Source organism: Antechinus flavipes, chromosome 5 (genome assembly GCF_016432865.1).
Source record: "Antechinus flavipes isolate AdamAnt ecotype Samford, QLD, Australia chromosome 5, AdamAnt_v2, whole genome shotgun sequence".
NCBI lineage: Eukaryota > Metazoa > Chordata > Mammalia > Dasyuromorphia > Dasyuridae > Antechinus > Antechinus flavipes.
The window spans coordinates 267,541,021-267,567,551 of NC_067402.1; the positions used below are offsets into that span (position 1 = coordinate 267,541,021).

Genomic DNA, 26,531 nt, shown 5'->3' on the forward strand with positions numbered 1-26,531 from the left:
TCTTGTATCCTCAATACGTGATTTAGCCAATCGCTACTTAAAGAGCTCACTTACAAGAAATTCCCAATTCCCTGAAGTCTTTGACCCTAGGTATATAGACTGAGAACCCAAAGGAAGCTTTACAGGTCCATCTTGTCTATCCCTCACACCTCCTTGTATGACCTTGAGTAAGATCATATAACAAGTTCTTCCAATGCATCTGGGGCCATCTCTAGTCATCTTGATCTATATCCTGCCAAATAGTTCCAGGGGAAAAAGTGAGGCAGGTGATCTTGCACATCCCTTCTTCCCTTAACTCCAATTGCATCATCTCCATCTCCCTCATGCCCTGGTCCTCTCTGAGAGCAAAAGACATACAACAACCGAAGTCATATGCCTATTTTTCTCTTGGTAAGTTGTATTTATTAGGAAATTTTTCATAGTGTTGAGCTAAAATCTGTCTTCTTGTTAACTTTTACCCTACCTTCTGGGGCCAAGAAGAACTTCTAGTCTAATCCCGTTTTTACATTAGAACTTAAAAAAAAAAAAAAAGCTATAGTAACCCCCCCCCCCCAAGCTTTTAAATACTTGAAAAAGTCTATTAAACAATACCTTCATCTCCCCCATGTCATCTTCTCTTGTTCACTAGGTCCCAGCTAAAATTTCATATTCTATAGGAAGCTTTTTTACAATCCCTCTCAATTCTAGTACCCCCTTTCTGCTAATTGCTTTTTTTAAAAATCCTGTCCATAGCTTTTTGGTACATATTTTTGCTTGTTGTCTTTCTCACCAGAATGTGACAGCATAGAAAGCGACAGCAGAGACTGTCTTTTGCCTTTCTTTGTAAACCCAGAACTTAGCACAGTGCCTAGCACATAGTAGGTGCTTAATTAATGCTTATCAACTGTCAATGTTAAAATCTCCATTCTTCCCACTTTTTTTTTTATTTCCCCACTAAAAACAATTTTTTTTGACAAAGTCAGCATGTAAAATGCAGTTGTTTGTACATACATTTGCATTTAGCCAAATGGCATTCCTATAAGAGGAATTAATTATAAAACTGTAAATTGAATCCATATGTTGCAATTAGAAGAAATTTAAAAAGAGTAGCCATCTCATGACTGATAGAACTATTTTACAGGACTGCAAGAGGTTTAATGGCATGGGTTATAGATGGAGTTCTAGACTTGACTCAGAGCCTTTGTCACTTAAGGTAGATGTTGACCCCTCCATGGGTATATTTGAGCATCTTCATATGGAAAGTGATCAAAAAACCTCACCAGTTTCCCTCATTGTAAACTTAAAAATTAGTGGTCATGCCATCCAGTTCCTTCCCTCTTTTGTTTGGGTACTGTTCCACCTACTTCCCTTATTCAGAATCTGCTCACTCACCACCAGCTCTCCACATTTGACTCATCCTGCCTCTCCTTTCACTGGTAGAGTTGCTTTGAAGAGAAAGTTGGCAACATCTTACAGCCTTCATTCTTTCTCTACTTTGGTCTTGTTGCAGAGTGACTTAGCAGCCATAGCTCAGGGCTTCAAGTAAGAAAGACTTGTTTGGGCATAAATCCCCCAAAGGTATCTAATCTCTATTTCAGGTCACTGAAAGAACAATTGGGAGACCTGCCTCTGACCTTTGCTATCTGAATGGATTTGGGCACATCACTTAAAATTAGCCACTAAGTCACTAGTTCTCCAACTTTATGGTTTCAGGATCCTGTTAACTCTTATCATTGAGTCCCAAAAGACTTTTGTTTAAGCAGGCAATATTTGTTGATATTTACTGTATTCAAAATTAAAACATCTAAGTTTATTCTGACAGTAGTTTTGACCTCATGAACTTCCTCAAAGAATTATCTCCCTCAACCCTGCTTTGAGAATCATTGTATGAAGATATAAGCACATTGTAATTCAAGTTGAGAAAGGAGTTTTCATACCAGGAGTTCCTATGCTGCTGAAATTGTGACCCTTTCTTCTTGTGTATTCTTGTTTTAAAAATCTCTCTCATGAACTGATTAACTCAGAGTGCAGATTGAAGCATACTTTTTTTCGTTTTTATTTACTTGCCCACCCCCAACATTGCTAATATAGAATTTTTTTTTATATTGCTAATATAAGACTTCACACATATAAATTGTGTTTGCTTGTTGCTTGCCTTCTCAGTACTAGGCTTGGGACTAGAGGAAAGGAGAGAACTTGGATCTCAAAATTTTAAAAAATGTATAAATATATTTAAAATCAGAAGAGTGTTGAAATCTGTTTCCTTGTTAACTTTTACCTTACTGCCTTCTGGGGCCAAGACGAACTTTTAGTCTAATCCTGCTTTTACATTAAATGTTTTTTAAAAAAAGAGGGGGAAAGAAAAAGAGAGGGAGAGAAGGAGGAAAGGAAGGGAGGGAGAGGAAGAAGGAAAGGGACCAAGACAGGGACAGAGAGAGGGAAAGAAGGAGGGAGGGAGATGAAAGGAAGAAAAGACAGAGGGAAGAAAGAGGAAAAAAAGGAAAGGAAAGAAAGAAAGAGGGAAGGGAAAAGGAAAGGAAGAAAGAGGAAAAAAAAGAAATGAGAGGGGGAAAGGAGGGCGGGAGAGAAAATAAATCATATCACCCACTAGGATGGTCTACTTACTTATCTGCATACTTTGAAATGCTAGTATTGTTTTACATAAAACAGTCACCCCAAAACCAGATCATGTAGAGGCTGTAAAACATGCTGTGTGTGCTCTCTCTAGTTTCCAATATGCTTTCCATTCTCTTCAACCTTAAAGGAAGCTTTCTCCTTTTACTATTAGTCTCTTCCCCCCATAAACAGCCTTTCGCTCTGTTGTGGTTAACAACCTCTGCTAAAGCTTCTCGGAGGAGTCACTGAGGGTGACTTAACTGACAGCAAGGGAGCCAGGTGTCTTTCCATCCCTACTGTTTTCACATTAGCCTTGGTTTCACTAGCTATTACATTTGATCTTCAAGGATTTTCAGGATCCTTTGGCCCAGTGGTATCAAAGACAAAAAGGAAGGAAGGGGCCACATTGATTTTTTTTTTTTTTTTTAAATAATCTTTTTTTTAAATAATAGCTTTTTGTTTTCAAAATAAATGCAAAGATAGTTTTTAACATTCACCTTGCAAAACCTTGTGTTCCAAATTTTTTTCCCTTCCTCTCTCCATCCCCTCCCCAGACAGCGAGTAATTCAATATATGTTAAATATGTATAATTCTATATAGATTTCCACATTTGTCATGCTATACCATAAAAATCAGATCAAAAAGGGGGAAATGAGAAAGAAAAGAAGCAAGCAAACAACAACAAAAAAGGTACAAATACTATGTTGTGATTCACATTCAGTTCCCATAGACCTTTCTCTGGATGCAGATGACTACTGGAATTGTCCTAAATCACTTTGTTGTTGAAAAGAGCCCTGATTAACTTAGTTTTAAAGTGGGATATTAATTATATTTTATCATATTATTGTTGATTTTGTAAAATATTTCCCACTGATATTCAAATCTAGTTTGCACTTGGACTCAAACTTTGGGTTCAGGGAGTCCTTCATTTAACCTTCCCCTTGGAGTCTTCTCCCTCTCTAATTTATGTGATGTTACTTTTTACTCTAGAGGTGTGCCATCATCTCAAACTACTTTGAGCATATCACTATTCAGTGAGCTTACCAATTTATTTAGGTTCTTTTTCCCCCCTGCAGGTCTATGGATATTGTACAGAGACACAGTGCAACTTTTTGGCTCCCAATTTAAAGTCTTCCAAAGGCCGTCCAAATGTTAATGTGAAAATGAAAGTACAGGATGTTCTCGTAGACTGCAAGACTTTGCAGTATCTGGATGACCCCCGATTTACTGGCTATCGTGTAGAATTTTTGGGGTTGAAAGAATTGGAAGTAAAAATCCAAGTAAGTTGGTTTCATGTACCAGATGGGGAGTAAATAACTTTGTATGAATTGGATTAATGTGCTCGTGCTTCATAAGGTCATAAATTTGGAACTAGAAGGAAATCAGAGATTATCTAGTTCAATATCCTCCCTTGTACAGATTGGGAAACTAAGGCCTAAAAAAGTGAAGTTTAGAATTGGATCAAAGATCAAAGGTCATCCAATCCAACATCCATATAAATTGGGAACCTGAGGCTCAGGTCTAAAAGTCAGATACAGGATTTGAACCCAAATCCTCTGTCTCCAGAGCCAGGGAAAATTTTCACTACTTTACACTGCCCTCTCAATGTAGTAAATAAAAGAGTTGGGATCATTTTTTTTTTTTTTCCTGTTTTCATAATTTTCATGGCAGAAAGAAAATGACAACTTCAACATTTCCAAACAAGACATTGAGATGACTCTTTTCTATGGAGAAAATAATCAGCGAAACTGCAGCTTTGAAAATATTACCAGGGGTCAAGATCTTACCACCATTCTTTGCAAAATTAAAGTAGTTTCAACCCAAGATAACATTATTGCTTCATCTAAGAAAGTTCGGGTAAGTCAGCATAACATGCTTATTCATGACTTACTGTCCCTCTTTTCCCTTCCCCCAAGTCCAGTGAAAAGCCAAATTGACATTCTATGTGTGATATAATCCCATTACTTGAGGATTGGAAGGGACCGTGGAAGTCAACTAGTCTGATCTCATCATTTTGCAGATGAGGAAACTGATTTTTGGAAAGATGAAGTAACATGAAGGTTTTTAGATTTTCCTTTTAAATTTAAAATATATTTTTTAAATGCTTCTACAAATTCATGCAGCTGCCAGATTCCCCTCAGATGAGTCTGTTAAGAGTGTCAAGTTCTGAGCTTGCCATTGTATACAATACTAATGAGCCTTGATATCTTTTGTTCTCCCTATACGTTTCTATCGTAGCATCTGGGAACAAACACAACATCCAGACACTGCAAACTCTTTCCCAGACTTGGGTGAGAGCACTCCTTGAGCAAAAGAAAAAGGATGTGTTTTCAGGGCTCCTTGAGTTGAATATTGTCCAGATAGATAGCTTCCCTTGAGCTGCTCTGATCAGAATGCTCTGGATTTTGCTCCCTTGTCTTTTCCAAGACATCCTTCAGTACCATTTTTTTAATGTTTTGTATGAAAATGAAGCAAGATGCAGGAAAGAAACCTGCAACTTACTTATCACATACTTAACAGAATTTCCTATCAAGAGGGAACTCAGCACCAATAATAATTGTTAGCTTTTTTTAAGTGAATTGAGATCATTGGATCAAATGCTGATATCAGCCCCACCATATGAAGCTCAAGCAGTCAATCAACATTTATTAAGCACTAGGTACAATGCTAGGTTTGAGGGATAAAAAGACAAAAAATGTACTTCTGCTCTTAATCTCTGCGGGGAATGGCGTATATTTATAAAAATGTATACAAATCAGAAGCTTATCAAAGCTTAGGGTTGCAGTGGAATTTTGGGGATGCCCCAGATGAGATCACTAGTATGAGCTACTATTTTCTGGAGGGATCAAGTCATCCTTCATGTACAAGGAGGCATTTGAGCTGAGCTTTAAAGGAAACTCGAGATTCTTAAGAGACAGAGATGAGAAGTGCACTTTAGAAGAGAGGGAATTGCCAATGGAAAATCATGAAGATGAGAGATGGACTTCCATGTAAGAAGTCTAGCCCTACAAGATCCGTTAAGGGAGTAATAAATAATAAGCCTGCACAATAAGTTCGGGCCAGATTGTTGAGAGTTTTAAATGTTAAAGGAATTGATGTTTGATTCTAAGAACTACTGAGATAAATTAGAGGAAGTGAGGTCATATTTGTAGTACGATATAGCATAATGTCATATATGACTTACATCATAGGCATTTGATAAATGTTTATTTCCTTCCTTTTGCTCTTTCCCTTCTTAGAGCTAAGAATGGGCCACTGTAGTTGGAGGAGAAGGAGTGGTCATAGCAGTGATTTTTTTTTTTTTTGAGTTTTAAGAATGAGAATTCATGTTACATTTTTATATAAACCAATGAAAAAATCAGGTTCATTTTTATGGAGTTTCATTTTACAAAATTCTACCTTGTAGAATCAGGATTTTAGCGCTAGAGATCTAATCAGTCTCTTCATTGTTTAAGGGCAATGGAGGATCCAGAACTAGATCTTAGGATCCTGCCTCCCATTCCCCTTTGGTATGTTGGGGGATGCCTGTGATGTTATGGTCTATGAACACAAACATGGTACCCTCCTCTTCCTAGAATAATGCAATCTTTTGTTGTGTCAGGTCAAATTGGGAAACTTGGAGCGCTATGTGGAACAGGAATCCGTCCCATCTACCTGGTATTTTCTCATCGTTCTTCCCGTCCTCTTGGTAACTGTCATTTTTGGTAAGTGCCAACATTTTTATTAAAAGAAATTTTGGAATTCCCTTCCTCTTGAGCTCTTCTTCCAGAATTCCTGGGCTTCCTTCAAGTCTCTCAATTAAAATGTTAACTTACAGGATGCCTTTCCTGCTTCCTCTCCTCTATTCCTGTTCCTCTGTTGTTTACCTCCAGTTTATCTTATTTGTATCTTGTTATTACATAATTGTTTATACACAAAAAAAAAGGAAAGAAGAAATGCTGAGCCAATTATGTGTGTTTGTGTAAAACTCTTTGTCTATATAAAAACGTACTTTTTTGTGTATATCATTGTCTTACTAAAATGTTGATCAGATTGACATAAGTAATATAAAATAGGAATATCCATTTCTTTAGGGTTCTCTAAGAAAAGTGAATGGATTACAGAAAGGAATATGGATATCCCTTGATATGGAGAACTCTTACATAAAGAAAGTAAAAGAGTCTCTGTAGTCCGGGAACCTGGATTCAAATCCTGCTTCCATCAACTACTATCTGTGTGACCTTAGATAAGCCATTATTTCTCTAGACTTCTACAATATAGAATGATAGTCTTGGGTTCAGTGACTTCTGTGATCCATCCCAGCTCCAAATCTATAATCTCATAATCACCATTTTTTTAAAAATTGAAAATAAAAAAGATGGCTCAATGTCTTTATGAACATATTCTTCTTCTTTTTTTTTTGTTCCTATTTAGTTATTCTTTAATTTTAGCTCCATTTTATTTTTTATTTTAAATAATAGCTTTTTATTTTTTAAATGTATGCAAAGATAGTTTTCAACATTTCACCCTTTCAAAACCATGTGCTCTAAGTTTTTCTTCCTCTTTCTCACACCCCCTTCCCTAGATGGCAAGCAATCCAATATATGTTAAACATGTGCAGTTGTTCTATATATATTTCCACAGCTATCATGCTATATAAGAAAAATCAGATCACAAAGAAAAAAATGAGAAAGAAAGGGGGTTGTTATTAGCAAGCAAATAACAACCAAAAAAAAGTACAAATACTATATTGTGTTCCAAACATGGTACCCTCCTCTTCCTAGAATAATGCAATCTTTTGTTGTGTCAGGTCAAATTGGGAAACTTGGAGCGCTATGTTGAACAGCGCTCAGTTTTCTTTGTAGATGGAGATGGTTTTCTCCTCTTGGGAACATTTTCTAAAAAATGTTTCTCAACTGAAAAATGGAATTCTAAACACTGTTGCTCAGAATTTGGGGGTATTTTTTTTAAAATAATCTTTCATTTGAACTTTCCAGGAATTTATCTTGATGTATTTCCTGTTCAACACTGATTGTTTGATGGAGCCATGATTTTGTTGGGATCGTTATTCTCTCAATTGTTGCATCTTAATTTCCATCATCTGTGCACTTTTTATTTGTTGTTCTTTAAATTCTTCAAAGATTATTCACCTAATATAGTGTAGGATTTGCTAGGGATTCTTCTGAAATAATCTTGAGGAACTCACAGTGCTCTTCTTCAGAGGATAGTAACATGATATATTTGGGTCTGTCACTCCCTGTATGACTTTGGATACTTTCAGTCTCCTAATCTGTAAAATGGGAAGATTGGATTCAGTGTTCTTCACGATCCCTTTCACTTCTGGGTGTTTGATCCCCTGACTTTAGTAGAGAGTATTTATTTATTATCAAGAAGATGAGTCCATTCTTGCTCTCCAGTGAAATAGTCACCAAACTGTGAATTTTATGTCTCACTTCTCATTTCGATTTGATACAGCCCACATCTGTTTTGTGCAAGGCACCAGAATAGGTGCTTAAAGAGACAAAGGCACAACCACACACAAAAAAAGAGAACCCACAGAATTTAGAGCAGAGGGATCATAGATCTCAGAAATCATGCAATTCAGAGAAACTGAGGCTTTAGAGAGATGAGATCACTTTGCCAAGAGCACACTTAGGTGGCTGGGATTTGAACCAAGAACTTGAAACCCAGCACTCTCTCCATGGCTCAGACTCGAGGGTCACCTAAACAAAGCCCAGAGGATGATGTACCTTGGGTCAGACACATAATGAGCAGGTGAACTAAGATTTCATTAATTAAATTAAGCATTTCTTAGTGATGAAGAGTATGACATCTTTCCTTACATTTTGAGCAGTTCAAGTAAAACGAGGGACTGTGATGGGTGGGTCCCACTTCCCACTTTCACATTGATGTTATTAATTTCTTCACTTTTGCCCATGCTTCTGACAAGCTGGGATAAATATACCTCCAGTGATAGCAACATGCCCTCACTTCCTCATCCTGTATGATTTCTGTCCATGGAATTAATGCATTTCTTCCCAGGCCACCTTCCATATCTCTTCCAGACTAAATCACCTGAGTCCATTTTGCCTTGGATTTAAAACACCTGCCCTGCCTATCTCCCAGGGAGGTTGTCAGCATGGAAAGAGATAACAGATGTGTGAAAGTGTTTAGGAAACTATAAGCCATGTATTTTAATGCTCGGTCGGGTCTGTGATCTCCTTGGCACGAGTCCTCGTCCAGGACACTCATACATTCATTCAACAAATATGTCTGCAGAGGACTATAGACGGCTGGCAAAGCCTCCCTGTCCTGTCTGACTCTTGGCCCTCTTTAGTAGCTCTTCCATCAAGGGACCCACCCAGTCGAGTGAGAGGCCTTCCCCCTAGTTGTAAATATTAGGGATTATTATTTCCATATAAAAATTTCTGTGATTCTTTGGACTTTCTCCAAGTTTTCTATCTCTCTTATCTACATGGCATCTAAAGCCTTGTAACTGGATATAGATTAGTATGGAAATAAGTAGATTAATTCATAAAAGCTAAATTCAATTAACAATTAGGCAGTGAAATCACCAAGCATTTACTAAGAGTTTTCTATTTGCTAGGCACTATGCTAAGCATGGATGATACCAAGAAAAATCAAAACAATTCTTGCACTTAAGGAACTTGTATTTGAATACTATAATTCCATTTTGATTCCAAGTTATTTCTTTCTTGTCTGCCTGTTTCCTTTCCTTCCTCCCTCCTTCCTTCTTCCTTCCCTCCTTTCTCCTTCCCTCTCTCCCTTCTTTTTTTCCCTCTCTCCCTCCCTCCCTCCTTCCTTCCTTCTTCCTTTCTTTCCTTCCTTCCCTCCTTCCTTTCTTTCCTTCCTTCCTCCTCTTCTTCCTTCCTTCCTTCTTTCCTTCCCTGCTCTGTCCCTCCCTCTCTTTTTCTTCATTTCTATTGTTAGGCTTCCCTGTTTGATGCTGGTTATAGTCTATACTCATTTCCATTTTGTGATTCATTGTCCTCATCCCCTTCTCTCTCCAACTCATGAATATCCGCTTCTTTCCTGTGTCATATTTGTGAAGATTATTTATGTTTCCGAAGTGACCTGTGCAGAGACTGACAATTAATCTTCATCAGGCTTATCTCCATCTGTTTCGCCACTTATCAAGGTCCTTTTAAAAATTTGAATCCCCTTCTGGTAACTCTGCACAACTTGTTGCCATCGGGAGATTTAATTACCCTAATTCTTGATTTTTGACAAGCCGCATGGTGCTAGGGAGAGCACGCCAGACTTGGAAAAGGAGGAAGACCTGAGTTCAAATATTCCTTCTGATATTTACTAGTTATATGACCGTGGGCAGGTCACTTGTGTAAACATCAGGCAACTTTCTGTGATTTGGCTGCTAAGGGATTTATATTGGTATCATTGCAATGACTGGAGAAATCAAGAAAGGCTCTAAATTGTTGGGTCACCTCCTTGTGATCACCTTAAAGGGGCAAATGAACAAAATGTCAAGAGAAAGCAAGGACGTCCCTCTCTGTTCCTGCCCCTAGCCCACTGATCCCTTTGCTGAATTTATGGGAGAACATAAGACTAGTCTCACAGAATGGACATGTAGTGATGGGATATTATATATTTCAGTGACAGGGGTCACACAGGTAGCACTAGGGAATATGGACTGGACTTGGAATCAAGACGACCTGGATAAAAACTCCATCTCAAGCATGCACTAATTGTTACCAATTTTTTTTTATCTATGAAATGACTTCTAAATTCCCTTCAAAGTCCAGACCTGTAATCAACTCATCAAAATGCTAAATAAGATAGCACAGTAGATAGAACACCAGCCCTAAAGTCAGGAGGACCTGAGTTCAAATCTGCTCTCAGACACTTAACACTTCCTAGCTGTGTGATCCTGGGCAAGTCACTTAACCCCAGTTGCCTCAGCAAGGCAAAAAAAAAGCTAACTAGTACTCAGATTGATCCTTACAAAATGTCACTCAATAGCCCATTCTCATCTCCACTTGGATCTAGAAAGAGCCTTGTCCAAACCAACATTTTACAGATAAGGAAACTGAGGCTAAGAGATTCCATGACTTGGCCAAGGTCACACAGATAATCCTAGGTCTGGGATTCAATCTCAGGACTTCAAGCTTTTAAGTCAGCATTCTTTCCATTTGTTTCAGAAAGCAGCAAATTCTATCAGCTTCCTCTCTAAGACATCTAGTCCTGTTATGAAGAGCCCCATCCGCCACTTACATGTGCTCCACACCACATTTTCCTAGCTTGGCTAAAATAAAATGATACACAGGGGAATAAATTATACTTGACTCATCATGTATATTTGAAACATATGTGTGCATATTTTTATTTTTATTTTTTTGAATAATTTCAGAGACTATAAAATAAAAGTCTTTTCTTTAGGGTTCTCTAATAGAGGTCAGTGGATTACAGATGGGACTATACATGGTAATTTTGTTGATATAGGGAACTCCCAGATGAGGAGATTCTCTCCACCTTACGTGGGACTTGACTAGAGTCGTAATCCATGTTGGAGATCAGACTTGTACCCAAATATTCTTGGTCTCCATCTCCTATACCACACTGCTTCTCAAAAGAAATGAAAGCCCTTTATAAGAGGAAAGGTTCTACTCTGGTAGAACCGTGGTCTCATCCATATGGCTGATCAGGACATCACGACTCATTCATGGACCCTCTTCTCCATGTCCTTCTAGAGGGGCTCCATTCAATGAGCTGGGTGCCTTCTTTGCCCTGTATTACTATTGTAAGGATAATGACACGTCTCATTCTTGCCTTGTGACTAACTCCTCTTCTCCTTTTTAAAAATTCTGATGACAGCTTATATGTTACTTCTCCATCATTCCTTATTTGTAATGGTTTGCCTCCAGCTCCCAGGCGTCATGTGGTTCCGGGTGCCCTTTGTTTGATATTCACTTCTGATTTTTTTCAAGACTATAATGTTGTCACGTGATTGCCAGCCAGCTATAAAACAACAGGTAGATAGATGATGGGATAAAAAAGATGGACCTGTAATAATACTCTCTAGCAATGTTTTTCAGTGTCTAATAGTTTCGAGTTGTACCTTTGAAAATGTAACTAGAATTTGAAATGTGATTGTTATTATTCACAAAAAATTGAAGGAATTTTCAATATAATTTGTTTAATTTTATTTTCCTAAGTGGTCCTTAAAAGTGTTTTGAGGAGGGGTAAAGAAATGTTAAATTGCTAGAATCTTGAAAGGGACTGGCCCTTTTTTTTACATTGGAAAGTTCCTCCATTAGAATGTTAAATTATACTAGTTATGGTGGCACATGCCTGTGATTGCTATTACTGAGGAGCCTCAAGCTGGTGAATCGTTTGAAATCAAGAGTAATGAGCTACAGTGAGCTAAATCAAAGCTTCTTAAATTGTGGGTTATGACCACATATGGGGTCATGTATGTGGGGGTTGTGAAATTATGATTGATTGTCAGCAAATGTTGGATTTGTGTAACTGTTTTGTAAATTTTTATTTTAAATATATTTTATATTATATGTATATGTATCTATTTTATAAAAATATAAAACTTATAAAATATAAAAATTTCTCAGGTAAAAAGGAATCACAAGTGAAAAAAGTTTGAAAAACCATGAGCTTAAGTAATTGAGTTTCTACACTAAATCCGACATCAGTATGGTGAGGGCCTGGGAACATCAGACCATCAGGCAAACTGATCCAGGTCATAAATCAGTCTGTGAGTGGCTGCAGAGAAGAGGCATTCCATTAGGGCAAGTGTTCCATCTGAACACACAAAAAGAGTGTGTCCATACCTTAGCAGAGTGCCCGTTGCAACCACTTAATTGACTAATAACAAGAAATGTTGAACTTTAACCATATAAGATTTTTTTCAAGTTTACCTTATAATGTTCCCTTTCTAGGGGAATCTTAAGTCTCTCAATAATTGTAAAGTGCTTACTTAGCATAGTACATGACATATGGGCACCATATAAAATTGCTTATTCTCTTTTTAATTTTTATTTATTTATTTTTTTTGGCTGAGGCAATTGGGGTTAAGTGATTTGCCCAGGGTAACAGAGCTAGGAAGTGAGACCAGATTTGAATTCAGGTCCTCCTGAATTCAGGGCTGGTGTTCTATCCACTGCACCACCTAACTGCCCCCTCTTTTTCATTTTTTAAATAAAGATTCATTCATGTTAATAATATAAGATGTTTTTTCAAGTTTACTTTCTAGGGTTCCCTCTCTAGGGGAATCTTAAGTCTCTCTAAAATGTTTACTTAGCATAGTACAGGACCCATGGGCACCATATAAAATGCTCATTCTCTTTTTAATTTTTAAAATAAATATTCATTCATGTTAACAAGCATTTATTAAGCACCTGCTGTGTGCAAGGTGTTAAGAATAGATGATAAAAACAAAATAGTCCTTGCCCTAAAGCAGCTTATACTCTGTGGGAATTTAGGGAGAAAAAAAAACAACAAAAATTTTCGTCATTTACGTCATTCTTTGTTCTTTCCTCATTCTATAGGAGTTACATGTTTTTCATAGAACCACAAACTCTTAAGCCTAGCAGGGACCATAGAATCCATCAGATGAGGAAACTGATGCACCAAAATCCCCGTTCAAACAGGAATTGCCTAAGTGTTTGAATCCCCCATTCAAAGTTTCTTTTGTTTTGTTTTTTAAATAGTTGCAGTTGTTGTCACCAGGTATAAATCCAAGGAACTGAGTCGCAAGCAAAGCCAGCAGCTGGAACTCCTGGAAAGCGAGCTCCGGAAAGAGATCCGTGATGGTAGGTTCATCTCTTCTTTTCCAAAAGGCAGTCTTCCATTTCTGACCCAGAGACAGATGCAGAAATGATTTCAATTTTTACATGGAGTCAGAATCCAGCACAGCGGTGTTTGGGGCCCGCTACCCCCATAATTATCTCATGCTTTTCTTTAACAAGCACCAAGGTCGTGGTTAGCATTAGACGGAACAGCTCCAAGAGCGTGTCTCCTGTTTGTTGAGTTTTAATATATGGCTCTTGGGATTCTGTTTTTGCAGGATTTGCTGAGCTGCAGATGGATAAATTGGATGTGGTGGATAGCTTTGGCACTGTTCCCTTTCTGGACTACAAACACTTTGCTCTGAGAACTTTCTTCCCTGAGGTAAAGGAACATTGATCAGCGTTTGAAAGGCTGAGTCTGGAATAGTAACGAGGAGGGCATTGCTAATGTAAAGTTCCTAGTGGTTTTTTTCCACAGGAGGCTTCAGATAATGTGTTTTGTTTGGAAGAGGGGCATAGGTTGAACTGAACTAGGAGACGTGGTTATTAAATACATGTTAGGCAGCTAAATGGTAAAGATATGAGAGATCTGGAGTTAGAAAAGTCTGAGTTCAAATGTGATCTCAGATACTTCTAGCTGTATGACCTTGTACAAGTCATTTAGTCTCTATTTTTCTCAGTTTCCTCATCTGTAAAATCAAGATAATAATAGTAACTATCTCTCGGTTCTATTTTTATTTATATTTATATATATTATACACACACACATATACACACACACACACACACACACACACATTTATTTATAAAGAGCTCAGCACTACATAAATCACTTTTCTGTTGTTGAGCCATGTCTGACTCTTCATGACTCCATTTGGGATTTTCTTGGCAAAGGTTCTGGCATGGTTCACCACCAGCTCATTTTACAGACAAGGAAACTGAGGCAAACAGGATGAAGTGACTTGCCCAGCTCACACAGCTAGTAAGTGTCTAAATTCAAATTTAAACTCACAAAGATGAATCTTCCTGACTCCGGGCCCACTGCCCTGTCAAAGTGAATGCAAGCCCCCATGGGCTGATCCTCAGAAACATCCTTTTATCTGCTGTAACACTCAGCCCATGCCAGACGAGAACTTGTCAAATGCTCCTAAGCCAGTTTTGGCCAGAAGCCTAGACATGTGCAGTAAGCACTTTTTAACTTCACTATAATTCTAGATTTGGGCAGTAGGATCTATGAGGCAAGCTTCCAGAGGCTGGGCTGCCTCCATAAACCACCCGTGTTAGGTTTTTCTAATGATGGATCTTTGGATGAAAAAAGATACCAGTAGCCCTTCAGTCTTTTGCTTCTGCTCAGGGTTTTGTTTTGGTTTTTTTCCCCTAGCTTATTAATTTTTCCACTTAATTTCCTAACGTGTCCCCTCACACTTGCCATAGAGGGTGTGCCCCAAGTTGTGTCGCATGCCTGGAATGCTCCATTCCTAACTTCCCTTAATGCTCAGCTCAAGTGACAATTCCAAGGGAAGCAAATCTTGGGACTTCCTCCTCCACTTCAGGCTCTAGTACCCTTTAGTTGACAAATTATTTTATTGTATCTGTTCCATGTGAACAGAGTATTCTCCATAGTAGAATGAAATCACTTTGAAGAGAAAGACTTTTTATGGCTTTGATTCTCTTCCCTGTGTCTAGCATATATTAAATGCTTAATAAATGCTTCTTGAAAGAAGGAATGATTTTTTAAAAATACTTTGGAGACCACTGGGTGACTCTGGATGGAGTCAGGAAGACCTGAGTTCAGATATGGCTTCAGACACTTATTAACTGTGTGACTCTGAGCAAGTCACTTAACTTTGATTACATTGCCCCATCCCACCCCCTCAAAAAAATATCTTTGACAGACTAGAACAGTGGTGTCAAAACTAAAATAGAAAGGAGAAGATCTCCTGGGACACATCTTGACTTAGTTTAAATATCATATTTTAATTTATTTTGTTAATTATTTCCCAATTAAATTTTAATTTGGGTCAGAGAATGTTTTTGACATGTCTGGCTAGGCTATCAGGCAGTGGAAGAGAGAGCTAGATTTATGGACCTCTTACTACCCTCTTCCTCTCTCCTCCCTTCCCTTCCTTCCCCTTCTCCAGATGACAGAATGTAACCTCTTTGAAGACAGGGATTATGGCTTCTTTTTTTTTTGGAGGGAGGTATTCTCAGTTTCTAGCATGGTACATGACAAATATTAGCCACTTAATAAACGCAAGTGACTTTAGGAATGAGTGAAAGCCCTCTCCTGGGATTGCACCTTCATCACACTCTCAAATATCTGAGGTCCCTGTTAAGAATTCAATAGCAATAGAATGACAGAGTTTCCTGTCCTCCCCAGGAAGCCTTTTGATTTGTGCAGCTAATGAGAATGCTTTAGGTCCGATTCCATGACCTCAGTAATATATTTGCCTAGGTTTTCCCTAATTTAGTCACCTAAAGGCAAGATGAAGAAATGACTGTGGAGGCAATCTGACCTGCAGGAAGGCTTATTAGTTCAGAGGGCGCGGGGATGGATTCACATTCTGGTGATTAGGGGGAACAGGAAGAGTTGTAAGAAAGTGAGCTGATTTAACAGAGGGCAGTGCATAATCCTGGAGTCCCCTGGGAACAGCATAAAAAATAGAAGCCAGTCTAGCTCATTAAGGAAGAACACCAAGAAACTGCATACATTTGTTAAGGGGAAATCAGGAAAGCCATAGCAAAAGACAGAGACAGAGAAACAGAGAGAGACAGAAATGGGGGGTGGGGTGGAGAGGAGAAGAAGGAGAAAAAAGGGAGAGACAGAGATGGGCGGTTGGAGAGGAGAGGAAGGAGGGAAGGAGAAAGAAGGGAGAGACAGAGATGGGGGCATGGAGAGGAGAGGAAGGAGGGAAGGAGAAAGAAGGAAGAGAGAGAAACAGAGGCAGAGATGGAGGAAGGGGGAAGAAAAGAAAGGGAAGGGAGAAAGAGGAAAGAGAGAAAAGGAGGAAGAGGAAAAGAGATAAACACGTGAGAGAAGGACAGAGGAGAAGGAAGGAAGAATGGAGGAGAGAGGAAGGGAGGGAGGGAACACACTATAGCTAACAATATAAAGGAAGGCCACATGATGTGCTAGAAATAGCCCTGGGTCTAGACTAGCCCCTGAGGTGATCAGAAACTGGCTCCTGAGCTTTTGAAGTTTTGAAGTTTTAAGGCATATGAGGCCAAAAGACCAAAGTGAAGGAGGAGGGCAAGCCCGGCAGGAGCAGCAGCCTGGAAAGCCAGAGATGGGAGGTGATTGACCATAGTGTGTGAGGGACAGTAAGCAGGACAGTTTGGCTAGACTGTGAAGGGTGTGAAAGGGAGTGAGTAACTTGGGAAAAATCTAAAAAGGTTGGCTTAAACCTGGTGAGGAAGGGTCTTAAAGACCCTCTAAACCACAGAATTGTGTTTGATCCTGAAACTAATACAGAAGCATCATGGTCAAGTCAGCTAGCATTTATTAACCACCTACTGCATGCCAGGCACTGTGCTAAACACCAGGGATGCAAAGAAAAGACAAAAATAAAACTTAAGTCCTTGCTTTTAAGGAGCTCTCTGTCTAATGGGGGAGATGATATTTTTGAGCCATTTCAGTTATGTCTAACTTTTTGACCTCATTGGGGGTTTTCTTGGCAAAGAGACCAGAAGGGTTTGCCATTTACTTCTTCAGCTCATTTGATAGGTGAGGAATACTGAAGCGAATGGGGTAAAGTGACTTGCCCAGAATTGCACAGCTAGTCAGGCCAGATTTTAACTCCGACCTTCCTGATTCCAGACCCAGCACTCTATCTACTGTGATACCTACCTGCTCCCCCAATGGGAAAGACCACATGCAAATAAACTATATACATTTATTATTTAAGATGTATTCTTTCTTTCTGTTTTCTCTCTCCTTCCTTCCCTCCCTCCCTCTTTCTCTTTCTCCCTCTTCTCTCCTTTCCTTTCCTCTCTTCTTCTCTCTCTTCTCTCTCACCTCTCTCCCCCTCTTTCTTTCCCCTTCTTTCTCTCCCCCTCTTACTCTTCCTCTCTTTCTCTCCTCATATCTCTCTGAAATTCTGGGCAAGTCAGTGTGAAAGGATGTGTCTGAAGAACAGTAAGGATGCCAGGGTCCCTGGATTGCAGACCACATGAAGAAGGGTTAAGGGGTAAGAAGATTAGAAACGCAAGAAGTGACCAGGTTGGAGGGAGCTTTCAAAGCTAGACAGACAATATGATATTGTCTCCTAGAAGCTGTGGAGAGCCACTGGGGTTGATTGAGTTGGAAGGTGACTGCTCTGCTGTAGGAAGATCATTTCAGCAGCTGTGTAAAGGATGGATGGGGCAGCTAGGTTGGCGCCGTAGTGGATAGACTTGGAATTAGGAAGACTCATCTTCCTCAGTTCAAATCCAGCCTCAGTCACTTCACCTTGTTTGCTTCAGTTTCCTTATCTGTAAGATGAACTGGAAAAGAAAATGGCAAACTATCCAGTGTCTTTGCAATGAAAAGTCATTCAAAAACAACATCAGGGTTGTGAGAGATTCCTGAGATTTCAGTAACAAGACCTTTTTTTTTTTTTTCCCAAAAGGTCAGAAGTCTCAAGGAAGTTCACAATTCACAATGGCTTACCCCCATTTAGCACTAGATTTGAGAATTTTCAACCTGGGGGTCCAGTAAACCACATCTCTCTCTGCCTCAGCTGCCAAACGATTCCATTTTCAGTTGTGTTATTTCAAATTCTATTTTCTTTTGTTTGTTCTGTTGAGAATTGGAGAAGAATTGAGAGGTGGGTCAGGCTTCCTGCAAGAGCTCGGGTCAACAGACTCAGCACATGGGAAATTCAAAATTCACGTTTGAAATTCACATTTGGACTTCCTTCTTTGAAACCAAAAATTTGCTTTTATTCTCTAGCTGCATAAAGTCAATTCAGCAGATAAAATTGTAGTAGGAAAAAGAAAATGCAAATCGAGCTTCAATTTTTACCTAGAATTATGGGAGACAATGCCCTAAGTATTCTGAGTACTTCTGCAAATCCCCCTTGTGCCATCTAATTTAGAGCATGTAAACAAAAATGACCCAGGAGAACTTGACTTAAAAGTTCTGGAAATAAAACATACTGGGAACTGGAAACAAACATTTTTTTTTTCATCCTAATAAAAGAAAAATAGATGTTTGAGGTAATGTTTTCAGCTTCAAAAAGGTTATTCTTAATTCCTCCACCCCAAATTTTCTTGTTTGTTTCTTTTCCAATTTTTTAAAAGCTATTAGTTAGGTTTTTGATTCATTTCCCAAAGAAAATGCATTTCGTAATTAATTATCACAGGATGATAGATTCAGAGTTTAAAGGACCCCTCAGAATTCATTTCAGTAAACATGCCTACTGTGTGTCAGGCATTGTGTTATAAGCACATAAGGCATGGAAAAAGAGGGAAAAGATAATCTCTTTCTTTAAGGAGCTTGAAATCTAATGGAAAAAAACAACAAGCAAACATGTGTACAAAGCAAGCTATATTGTTGTAGTTCAGTTGTTTTAGTCATGTCAGACTAGGGGTTTTTTTTTGGCAGAAATGCTGGAGTGGTATGTCATTTCCTTCTTCAGCTCATTTTACAAACAAGGAAACTGAGATAAACAGGGATAAATGACTACTTGCCCAGTTAATAGTACTAGTACTAAAAATACTAGTAGTACCAGCTGTCTGAATGTCTGAGGCTGGAATTGAATTCAGAAACATAAGTCTTCTTGATTTCAAGACCAATGCTCTATCCCCTGGGCTACAGAACTGCCCCAATCTCTCATTTTACAGTGGTGTGATTTGTACAAAATCAGTCATAGTGAGTATGAGAACTGGGATTTTAACCCAGGTCTTCTCCCTTCAGAGCTGTCAAAATTTCTGCTGTATCATACACTCTCTTATGTAGGATTGAAGATAAATTTCTCTATTTGGTTTTATGTAAGAAGTAATTTATTTCAAAACAAGTGATGGGGTGGATAATGAGTTCAAATTTGTCCTTGTACAGATCCTTGCTTGATTTGGGGCAGGAAAAAAAAATCTCTTAGTGGCCCCTGGTAAATCTCTAAAACAAAAGTTAAGGAGAAAATACTGATCTGTGTGGGTAGAAGTAGTTGCTCACTCCTTACACCTACTCTAGGAAATCATACCTTCATTCAAAAAAAAAGGGATGAGTCAAACTCTGATTGTGGCTTTTGTGTCTGTTGCAAATCAGTTGGTAAAGATCATTGGATCGAGGAGGGGAGGGAGAGAGGAAGAGAATTTAGAAATGTTTTTTAAAAAATAGTGTTTAAAATTGTTTTTGCATGTAATTAGGGAAGATATTAAATGAAAAAAAATTATTTTTCTTAAAAAAAAAAAAAAAACATAGGTTCATTGATTTGGAATTGAAAGAGACCCCATAGGCTATCTAGTCCAACCTATTCATTTTATAGTTGAAGAAATGGAAACTTAGAGAGATGAAAGGTCACATAGGTTGCAAGTTACCCAGTTGAGATGCACATCTAACTCCTGTGATTACAAATACTAATCTTTCCATTTTTTGCTACAGAAGAGGAACTTTGGGGATCCACTTGAGGTCCACACAGTTATTAATCTATTTTTGAATACTGAATATTGCTATTACTAACTATAATGCACAGAATGAACATCGCCTGGGGTAGGATCTGAGCTGATTTTTAGGAGATATAGATGAAACAGTATGTAAATGTGAGCGATTAGCAGTGATAAATAATATTTTTTATCTGTATGATCTCAACCCTCACTGTCCGTAGCTATAGTTTAGAGTTATCTTATTGCTTCAAAAAATAAATTAAAAGATGAAGGAACGAATGAATGAATAAATAAATAAATGAGAATAATGAAGTGGCTCTTCTTCCAATTGGAATATTCAATTGTGTCCCATGAATCCTGAATAATTATTTATTATGCATTGTAAGGGTTTACAGAAAATATAAGCCCTTAGGCCGTTAAGATTAGCAAATAGTGTTACTCCTTTATTAAAATTGAGTTTGGTATAATAAAACGGAGTTTTCATTTCCTTTGCATCTCATGAATAATACAAGTATCTTCTTCTCCTCAGTCAGGTGGCTTTACCCACATCTTCACCGAAGACATGCATGTAAGTATCTTAAGTTTTCATTTTTAGCCTGGAGACTGGCATGTGTCTAGGTGGCATAGCACCCTCCCTTCCCTCATCGTTATCATTATCATCATTATTAGCTTGGAATTGATTTGTTGTCTTTTTTCGGTACAATAAATTCAGTATTAAATTAGCAATTCATTGATTGCCTAATCCCACTGTGAATATCCTGTTTAGTTTTTTATTTCCCCCAAAAAAGAGATAAATAAATTTGTGTGTTCCAGAGCCGAGACCCAGGAGATAAGAATGAAAGCCTCATTGCTTTAGATGCATTAATCTGCAACAAAAGTTTCCTTGTTACTGTCATTCATACTCTGGAAAAACAGAAGAGTTTTTCCGTGAAAGACAGGTATGTGAGTACCAACCCACCTTGATGTGTCATTCATACTTCATGGGATCGTAGATTTAGTTTATTGCCTTCGGTTACAAATGGGAATACTGAGGTCCAGAGAGATGAAGTGAATTGTTCAGACTCACAAGTGAATGAGCTGAAATTTGGATCCAGTGCTTCCTTCCATCCCATTATACTACAATAATTCTCAAAAGAACTATGATTTCATCAACAGGGATACTTCCTCTACTAATGCAGATGTGGCCCCTTCCATGCCTAAGAGCTAGAATTCTTAATTTATAATCTAAAAATTTCCCCCCATGAATAAATTTCAAAGAGTCCATGAACATGGATGAGAAAAAGAAATAATATTTTTCCTCTCATTAACTTTTGTTTTAAATGGTATTTCATGCATTTAAAAACATTCTGAGAAGGGGGCCATAGATTTCACCAAATGCCAAGGGGATCCAAAGCACCATAAAATAAAATAAAATGAAATAAATCCCATCAGCCTGAGAGGCATTGTGAGTTGTTGTGGCCTAAACAGTTAATCTGTTGGGTGAGTCCTGTGGTGATAAATCTTTCCCAATGTAGCTAGGGTGGTCTTTGGGCAACATTCTGTCTCTGGGCATCTTTCCAACTTCATCAAATCCATTCAGTCTAAAGACCAGCCAAAGTGATCTCACACATGGCACCTCATCCCCAAGCCTTTATACTGACTGTTCCCCGGGCCTGGGATGTCCCCCTCCCCCTTTCTGTCCCCGGGAATCTTCGGTTTCCCTCAATGATCTGCTCACTTGCTGTTATCTGCAGGAAGCCTTCCATCCCCACCCTGGTGGCTAGTATTTCCCGTCTATACCAAGGGGAACCTGTGTGTTGATTTTGCCTCATTTGTGTATTGTACATACGAATGTGTCTCCCTTTTTAGAATGTCAGCATCTTGAGGATAAGTAGAGTTATATTTTTGTTGGTCACCAGTGCCCGGCACATAATAGATGCTTAATAACTGAGCTCCACTGCCCTAATCTTTGGCGATCCAATTTTTCTTTTTTTCAGAGGCATTTAGGGTTAAGCGACTTGCCGTCTGACATCAAAATCAGAAATTAGTGAAAGGTTAGCACTTAAAAACCGTATCATATAGAAAATGAGACAGCTGGAGTCTAATGGGAAGTAGAGAGCTGCAGTATCAGAATGGTTATGTTCAGGCCCTGCCCTGGATACAGATGCCTTTGCCAACCTGGAGAAGTCATTGATGCCCTCGTGCCCCCAGGCAGCTCTCAAAGACTAAAAGATACACAGAAGGTACCAACCAACATTGGTAGAGGAATCCCCAAACCAATGAGATTAATTATAGGACACAAAGTATCTTGTAACCTTGATTCTAACTCCATTTGGACTATTAAGTGACTTAAAGGATAAAGTACTAGATCTGGAATCAAAAGGTCCCAAGTTCAAATCCAGTCTCAGACACTAGCTATGCCCCAAATCACTTCTGTCTGCCTCAGTTTCCCAGCTATAGAATGGCTTCCTAATAGGATTGTTGTGAAAGTCAAGTGAGATCAATCGATTTTCAAACCTTTGAGCATTATATAAATGCCAGGTATCATCATCAATCATCCTCATCATCCTCATCATCCTCATCACTAAATCACTTACACAACCTCATGTGCCCTTTAAAGCACCCAATTACAACACAATGAAAAGGCACGAGTCTTTCTTCAAAAAGCAGAAGTAGTATTTTCTGGGTTTTTTTTTTTTAAAGTTGCATGACTTATAAATAGATGGATGTGTGATGACATCAGGGTAGGGATTCTTTTTTTCACTCTCTCTTATCTGCATCTGTCCACAAATCTTCCAGAGAGATTTCCCCTCTCCCAGAGCTGGGGAGATTTCCTTTTGGTTAACAAACTGTCTTAAAAAGTACAGTGTCACACTTGGTCTGTCTCTGTATTACTTGTGTTTCAATCCGTGACCAGTCTTCCCCCTTTTTTTCCTAATGTCATACATAGTCTTGTCCCTGTCATCATCATTTTTGACATCAATACTTCAAAGATATATGATTTCATAGACTATTATTTTGCACAAATCTGTTCATATTTGTATTTAAAGAGTATTAGTTTTACCCGGTGTTATCAAGCTTGAGCGACTTATTACACATTATTCCGTATTTATAGAATTTGATTTTGAGCCAAAATGATCCCCTTTGCCCATGTTCTACCCACCCCCCATGTCTTTGCACAGGGAAAGTTCCTTATGCTTGAAATGCCTTCTGTGTCACCTCTGCCTCTTCATCCAGAGCTCAGCATCTGTAGGAAGCTTTTCTAAGCCACTGACTTCTTCATCATATTTCTCTCCTCCAGTGATCAAATAGATGGTTAAAGGGTGGATTTGTTTAGTTGGTTATGCTAATGTTTACAAGAGAGGATTTTCTTTTTTTTTAAAGTCATTGGGGAGAATTGGGCATGATGGCAGGCAATAGTGATGCAAAAAGAAAGAAAGAAAACAGTGATAAGCATTTCAGGGAAGCATTTTAAAGTGCCCAGAAGAGAACAGGAGGTGGTTCAGACAAGAAGACCAGCATTAGGATTTATGTGCTGAATTGATATTTTATATAAACACACATACATTTTGTGTGTGTGTGTGTGTGTATAAATCAAGATTCATTGTGTCACAATGGTTCAGACTCACACAAAAAAGATTTTTAAAGTATCAGTTGAATACTTTATGTCTTTTCAGACAGAATATAAATTCTTTGGGGGTAGAGGACTGTTTTTTATTTTCCTTAGCACCCATCATGGTAGGCACTTAATAAATGCTTATTGGATGGGGGAGGGAGTAAGGGACACAATATGCATTTATATATTACCTATGGTATGCCAGACACTGTGTTAAGCACTTTACAAATAATATCTCATTTAATCCTCCCAATGACCCTGCAAGGAAGTTGCTGTTATAAACTCTGTTTCACAATTGAGGCAGATAGTAATTAAGAAACTTCTCCAAGAGTCACACAACTAGAAAGTAGCTGAGGTCAAATTTGAACTCGGGTTTCTTGACTTTGGGCACAGTGCTCTACACACACCTAGCTTCCTCTGAGCTGCACTTGATTAAATTGGTTTTAAGTTCTCTGTCCACTGGTGTATGTGGCCATCCTTCTAAAACTTAATAAACAATCACAGTGGCTAACATTTATAGAGAGCTTTGAAATTTGTATAGTACTTGCCTATATAATCTTATTTGACCTTCATAACAAGCCTGGACAGTCGGTATTGTTATTGTCCCCCCTTTACAGATAAGGAAACTGAGGCTGAGAGAGGTCCACTGCCCCAGGGTTATATTATTGTGCACGTGAGGCAATATTCATGCTCACGGTTTTTTGCCTTTTTTTTTTCTTGCCAGTATCTTATCCCCTTTCCTTCAACCAAAATAAAATCACTCTGTGTCCAATATCAAAAATGAGCCTTTATTTGGTCCAGGGCCAGGCCAATACTTGATGTCTTTATATAAACTTTGTATAAACTATCAGAATTAATGACCACCTAACACAGAACACTGAATAAAGTCTGGAGTCAGGAATTCTCATCTAACTGAGTTCAAATTCCGCCTCAGACACTTCTTGGAGGTGTGACTCTGGTCAGGTGACTTCACCCTGCTTGCCTCAGTTTCCCCATCTGTAAAAGGAATTGAAGAAGGACATGACAAATTGCTTCAGTATTTTTGCCAAGAAAACCCCAAATGGAGTGAAACATGACTGAAGTGCTGAACAACAAATACCCCACGGCCGCTTCCCCGGCATGATTAAGCCCTGGAGTAGAAAGGAATTCATTAATTTACTCAGTTCTGCTCAAACCTATGTACACCATATACTGTACTGGTCACTGGGCACACCAAGACCTCAATATAAAAATGGACCTTGTGGTTTCATTCATCTAGGAAACTCCCTCTACTTAACATCAGTCAGCACTTTCTATTTCACTCATTTGTCTGAGAAATTAAATGAGTTGTTCAGAGGTCATACAGTCTGTGTGTCAAAAGTGGTCCTGGGACCCCAGTTTTCCTTTGACTTCAAAGTGGGCTCTCTACTGCACCACACTAAATATATTCTCAAAGTAATTGTGGAGGAGCAGAATCAGGAAAGGTCTTGAGTGGGGGGGAAAGTAGTTTCTGATGGTGCTTTGAAGAAAGCTTTGAAGTATATAAAGTCAGAGTTGGGAGTGCATCTCTTTCCAGTCCGTAGTCTACCTTCAGGGCGTTAGCAACGTTGGGTTAAGTAACAGTCGGTGGGGCATCTGTGCCCAGAAAGTGAGAGCTGTCCTGGGCTGTTATGGCAACCCCCACGCAGTCCACACCTCATGAGGTGCCCAGAGTTCTCCCCCAAAGAACTGTGTGAAATCCAGAGCTAGATTGATGTGCGTCCCTTACTCCGTCTGTCTCCCAGTGGGCTCTCATCCACCGACTCCTCATTGTCTCTTTCTCATCCAGGTGTCTGTTTGCTTCATTCCTGACCATCGCCCTCCAGACCAAGCTCGTCTACCTGACCAGCATCCTCGAGGTCCTCACGCGAGACCTGATGGAGCAATCGAGTAACATGCAGCCCAAGCTGATGCTCCGACGGACCGAGTCTGTTGTGGAAAAGCTCCTCACAAATTGGATGTCTGTTTGCCTCTCTGGCTTTCTCCGGGTAAGTGCCTCATCTTTCTGCAGTGTCAGAGGTAAGACAATCTTGGGTCTTATTTTTAGCAGACATTGACTTCTTTTGCAGTACAGACCCTGAGTACTCCATAGTGTCAAAACAACAGCTTTTCTGCCTTGGCCCTCATCCCAAGCATGGAGATGCCTGGGGGGAAAAAAAGCAGCTAGTAGAAGGAATATCTTGTGAATATTATTCATTTCCCCAGACATAATTTCTTTATGAAGAAAGACATTAAGATATTTTAGATGTACCTTGCCTCTATCAATTAAAATTAATTAAGTCCCTTCAGTTTCCTAGTCATCCTAAAAAGGACAGCATAAGAGAGAGAATATCTAAAATATTAAAGAGAATGTACTTAAAAATAGCTGGGAGCATTTGAAAGAGAGCCATTTACATAAAAACAAAGGATGTGCTAATTACAAATAATATCTAACTGGTCCTTAAAACAGGTTCCCCTAAGGACCCTCATTTGCCTAGTTTGAGTTGTTGTCTGGACGTATAGATAGAAGGAAATTGGATTTCTCAAAGCATTCGTCACTTCCAGCCGTCCACTTAATTCAGCTATGTTTTCCCTTCGTTTTATCTTTGGTAAATAAAATAAAATAAAGATGTCAAAAGTGATATTTGTGTGACAGGAAAGTTGTTATTCTCCTTTAATTTCATTCTGTACCCATTTCAAGAAGAAAAACTGTGTATTTATAGCCAGTCCTAGAACTTAATTGAACCTTGAACAGGATGTATTGCTATGCCACTAATTTTCAACAATAGTATTTAAGTACAAGACTGAGATGTGGGTCTAAATAGAGGGTGGCATCCACAGCTGTGCTTACTTTAATGTTTAATGCTGCCTTGAAAGAAGACATATGATGTTTTCCTAGCAATCCATCTTGCCCCCAAGCAATACCTGGGTAGAGAGGCTAATTAAATCAGCCTTTCCCCCTCCCCTTATTTATCTGATACTTAAAAACTAGTTAGATTCCTGAT

At 38.7% G+C, this 26,531-nt stretch overlaps 1 protein-coding gene across 1 annotated transcript in view; it reads left to right on the forward strand.

The window, feature by feature from the left end:
• The window catches only part of PLXNC1 (plexin C1), a 233,316-nt gene that overhangs the window by 126,477 nt on the left and 80,308 nt on the right, over positions 1-26,531 (forward strand). The window contains 8 exon segments of the mRNA XM_052000493.1: positions 3,672-3,875; positions 4,267-4,452; positions 6,197-6,299; positions 13,275-13,376; positions 13,631-13,734; positions 20,464-20,502; positions 20,748-20,872; positions 25,337-25,535. Of these exon segments, the coding sequence (XP_051856453.1) occupies positions 3,672-3,875; positions 4,267-4,452; positions 6,197-6,299; positions 13,275-13,376; positions 13,631-13,734; positions 20,464-20,502; positions 20,748-20,872; positions 25,337-25,535 (1,062 nt within the window).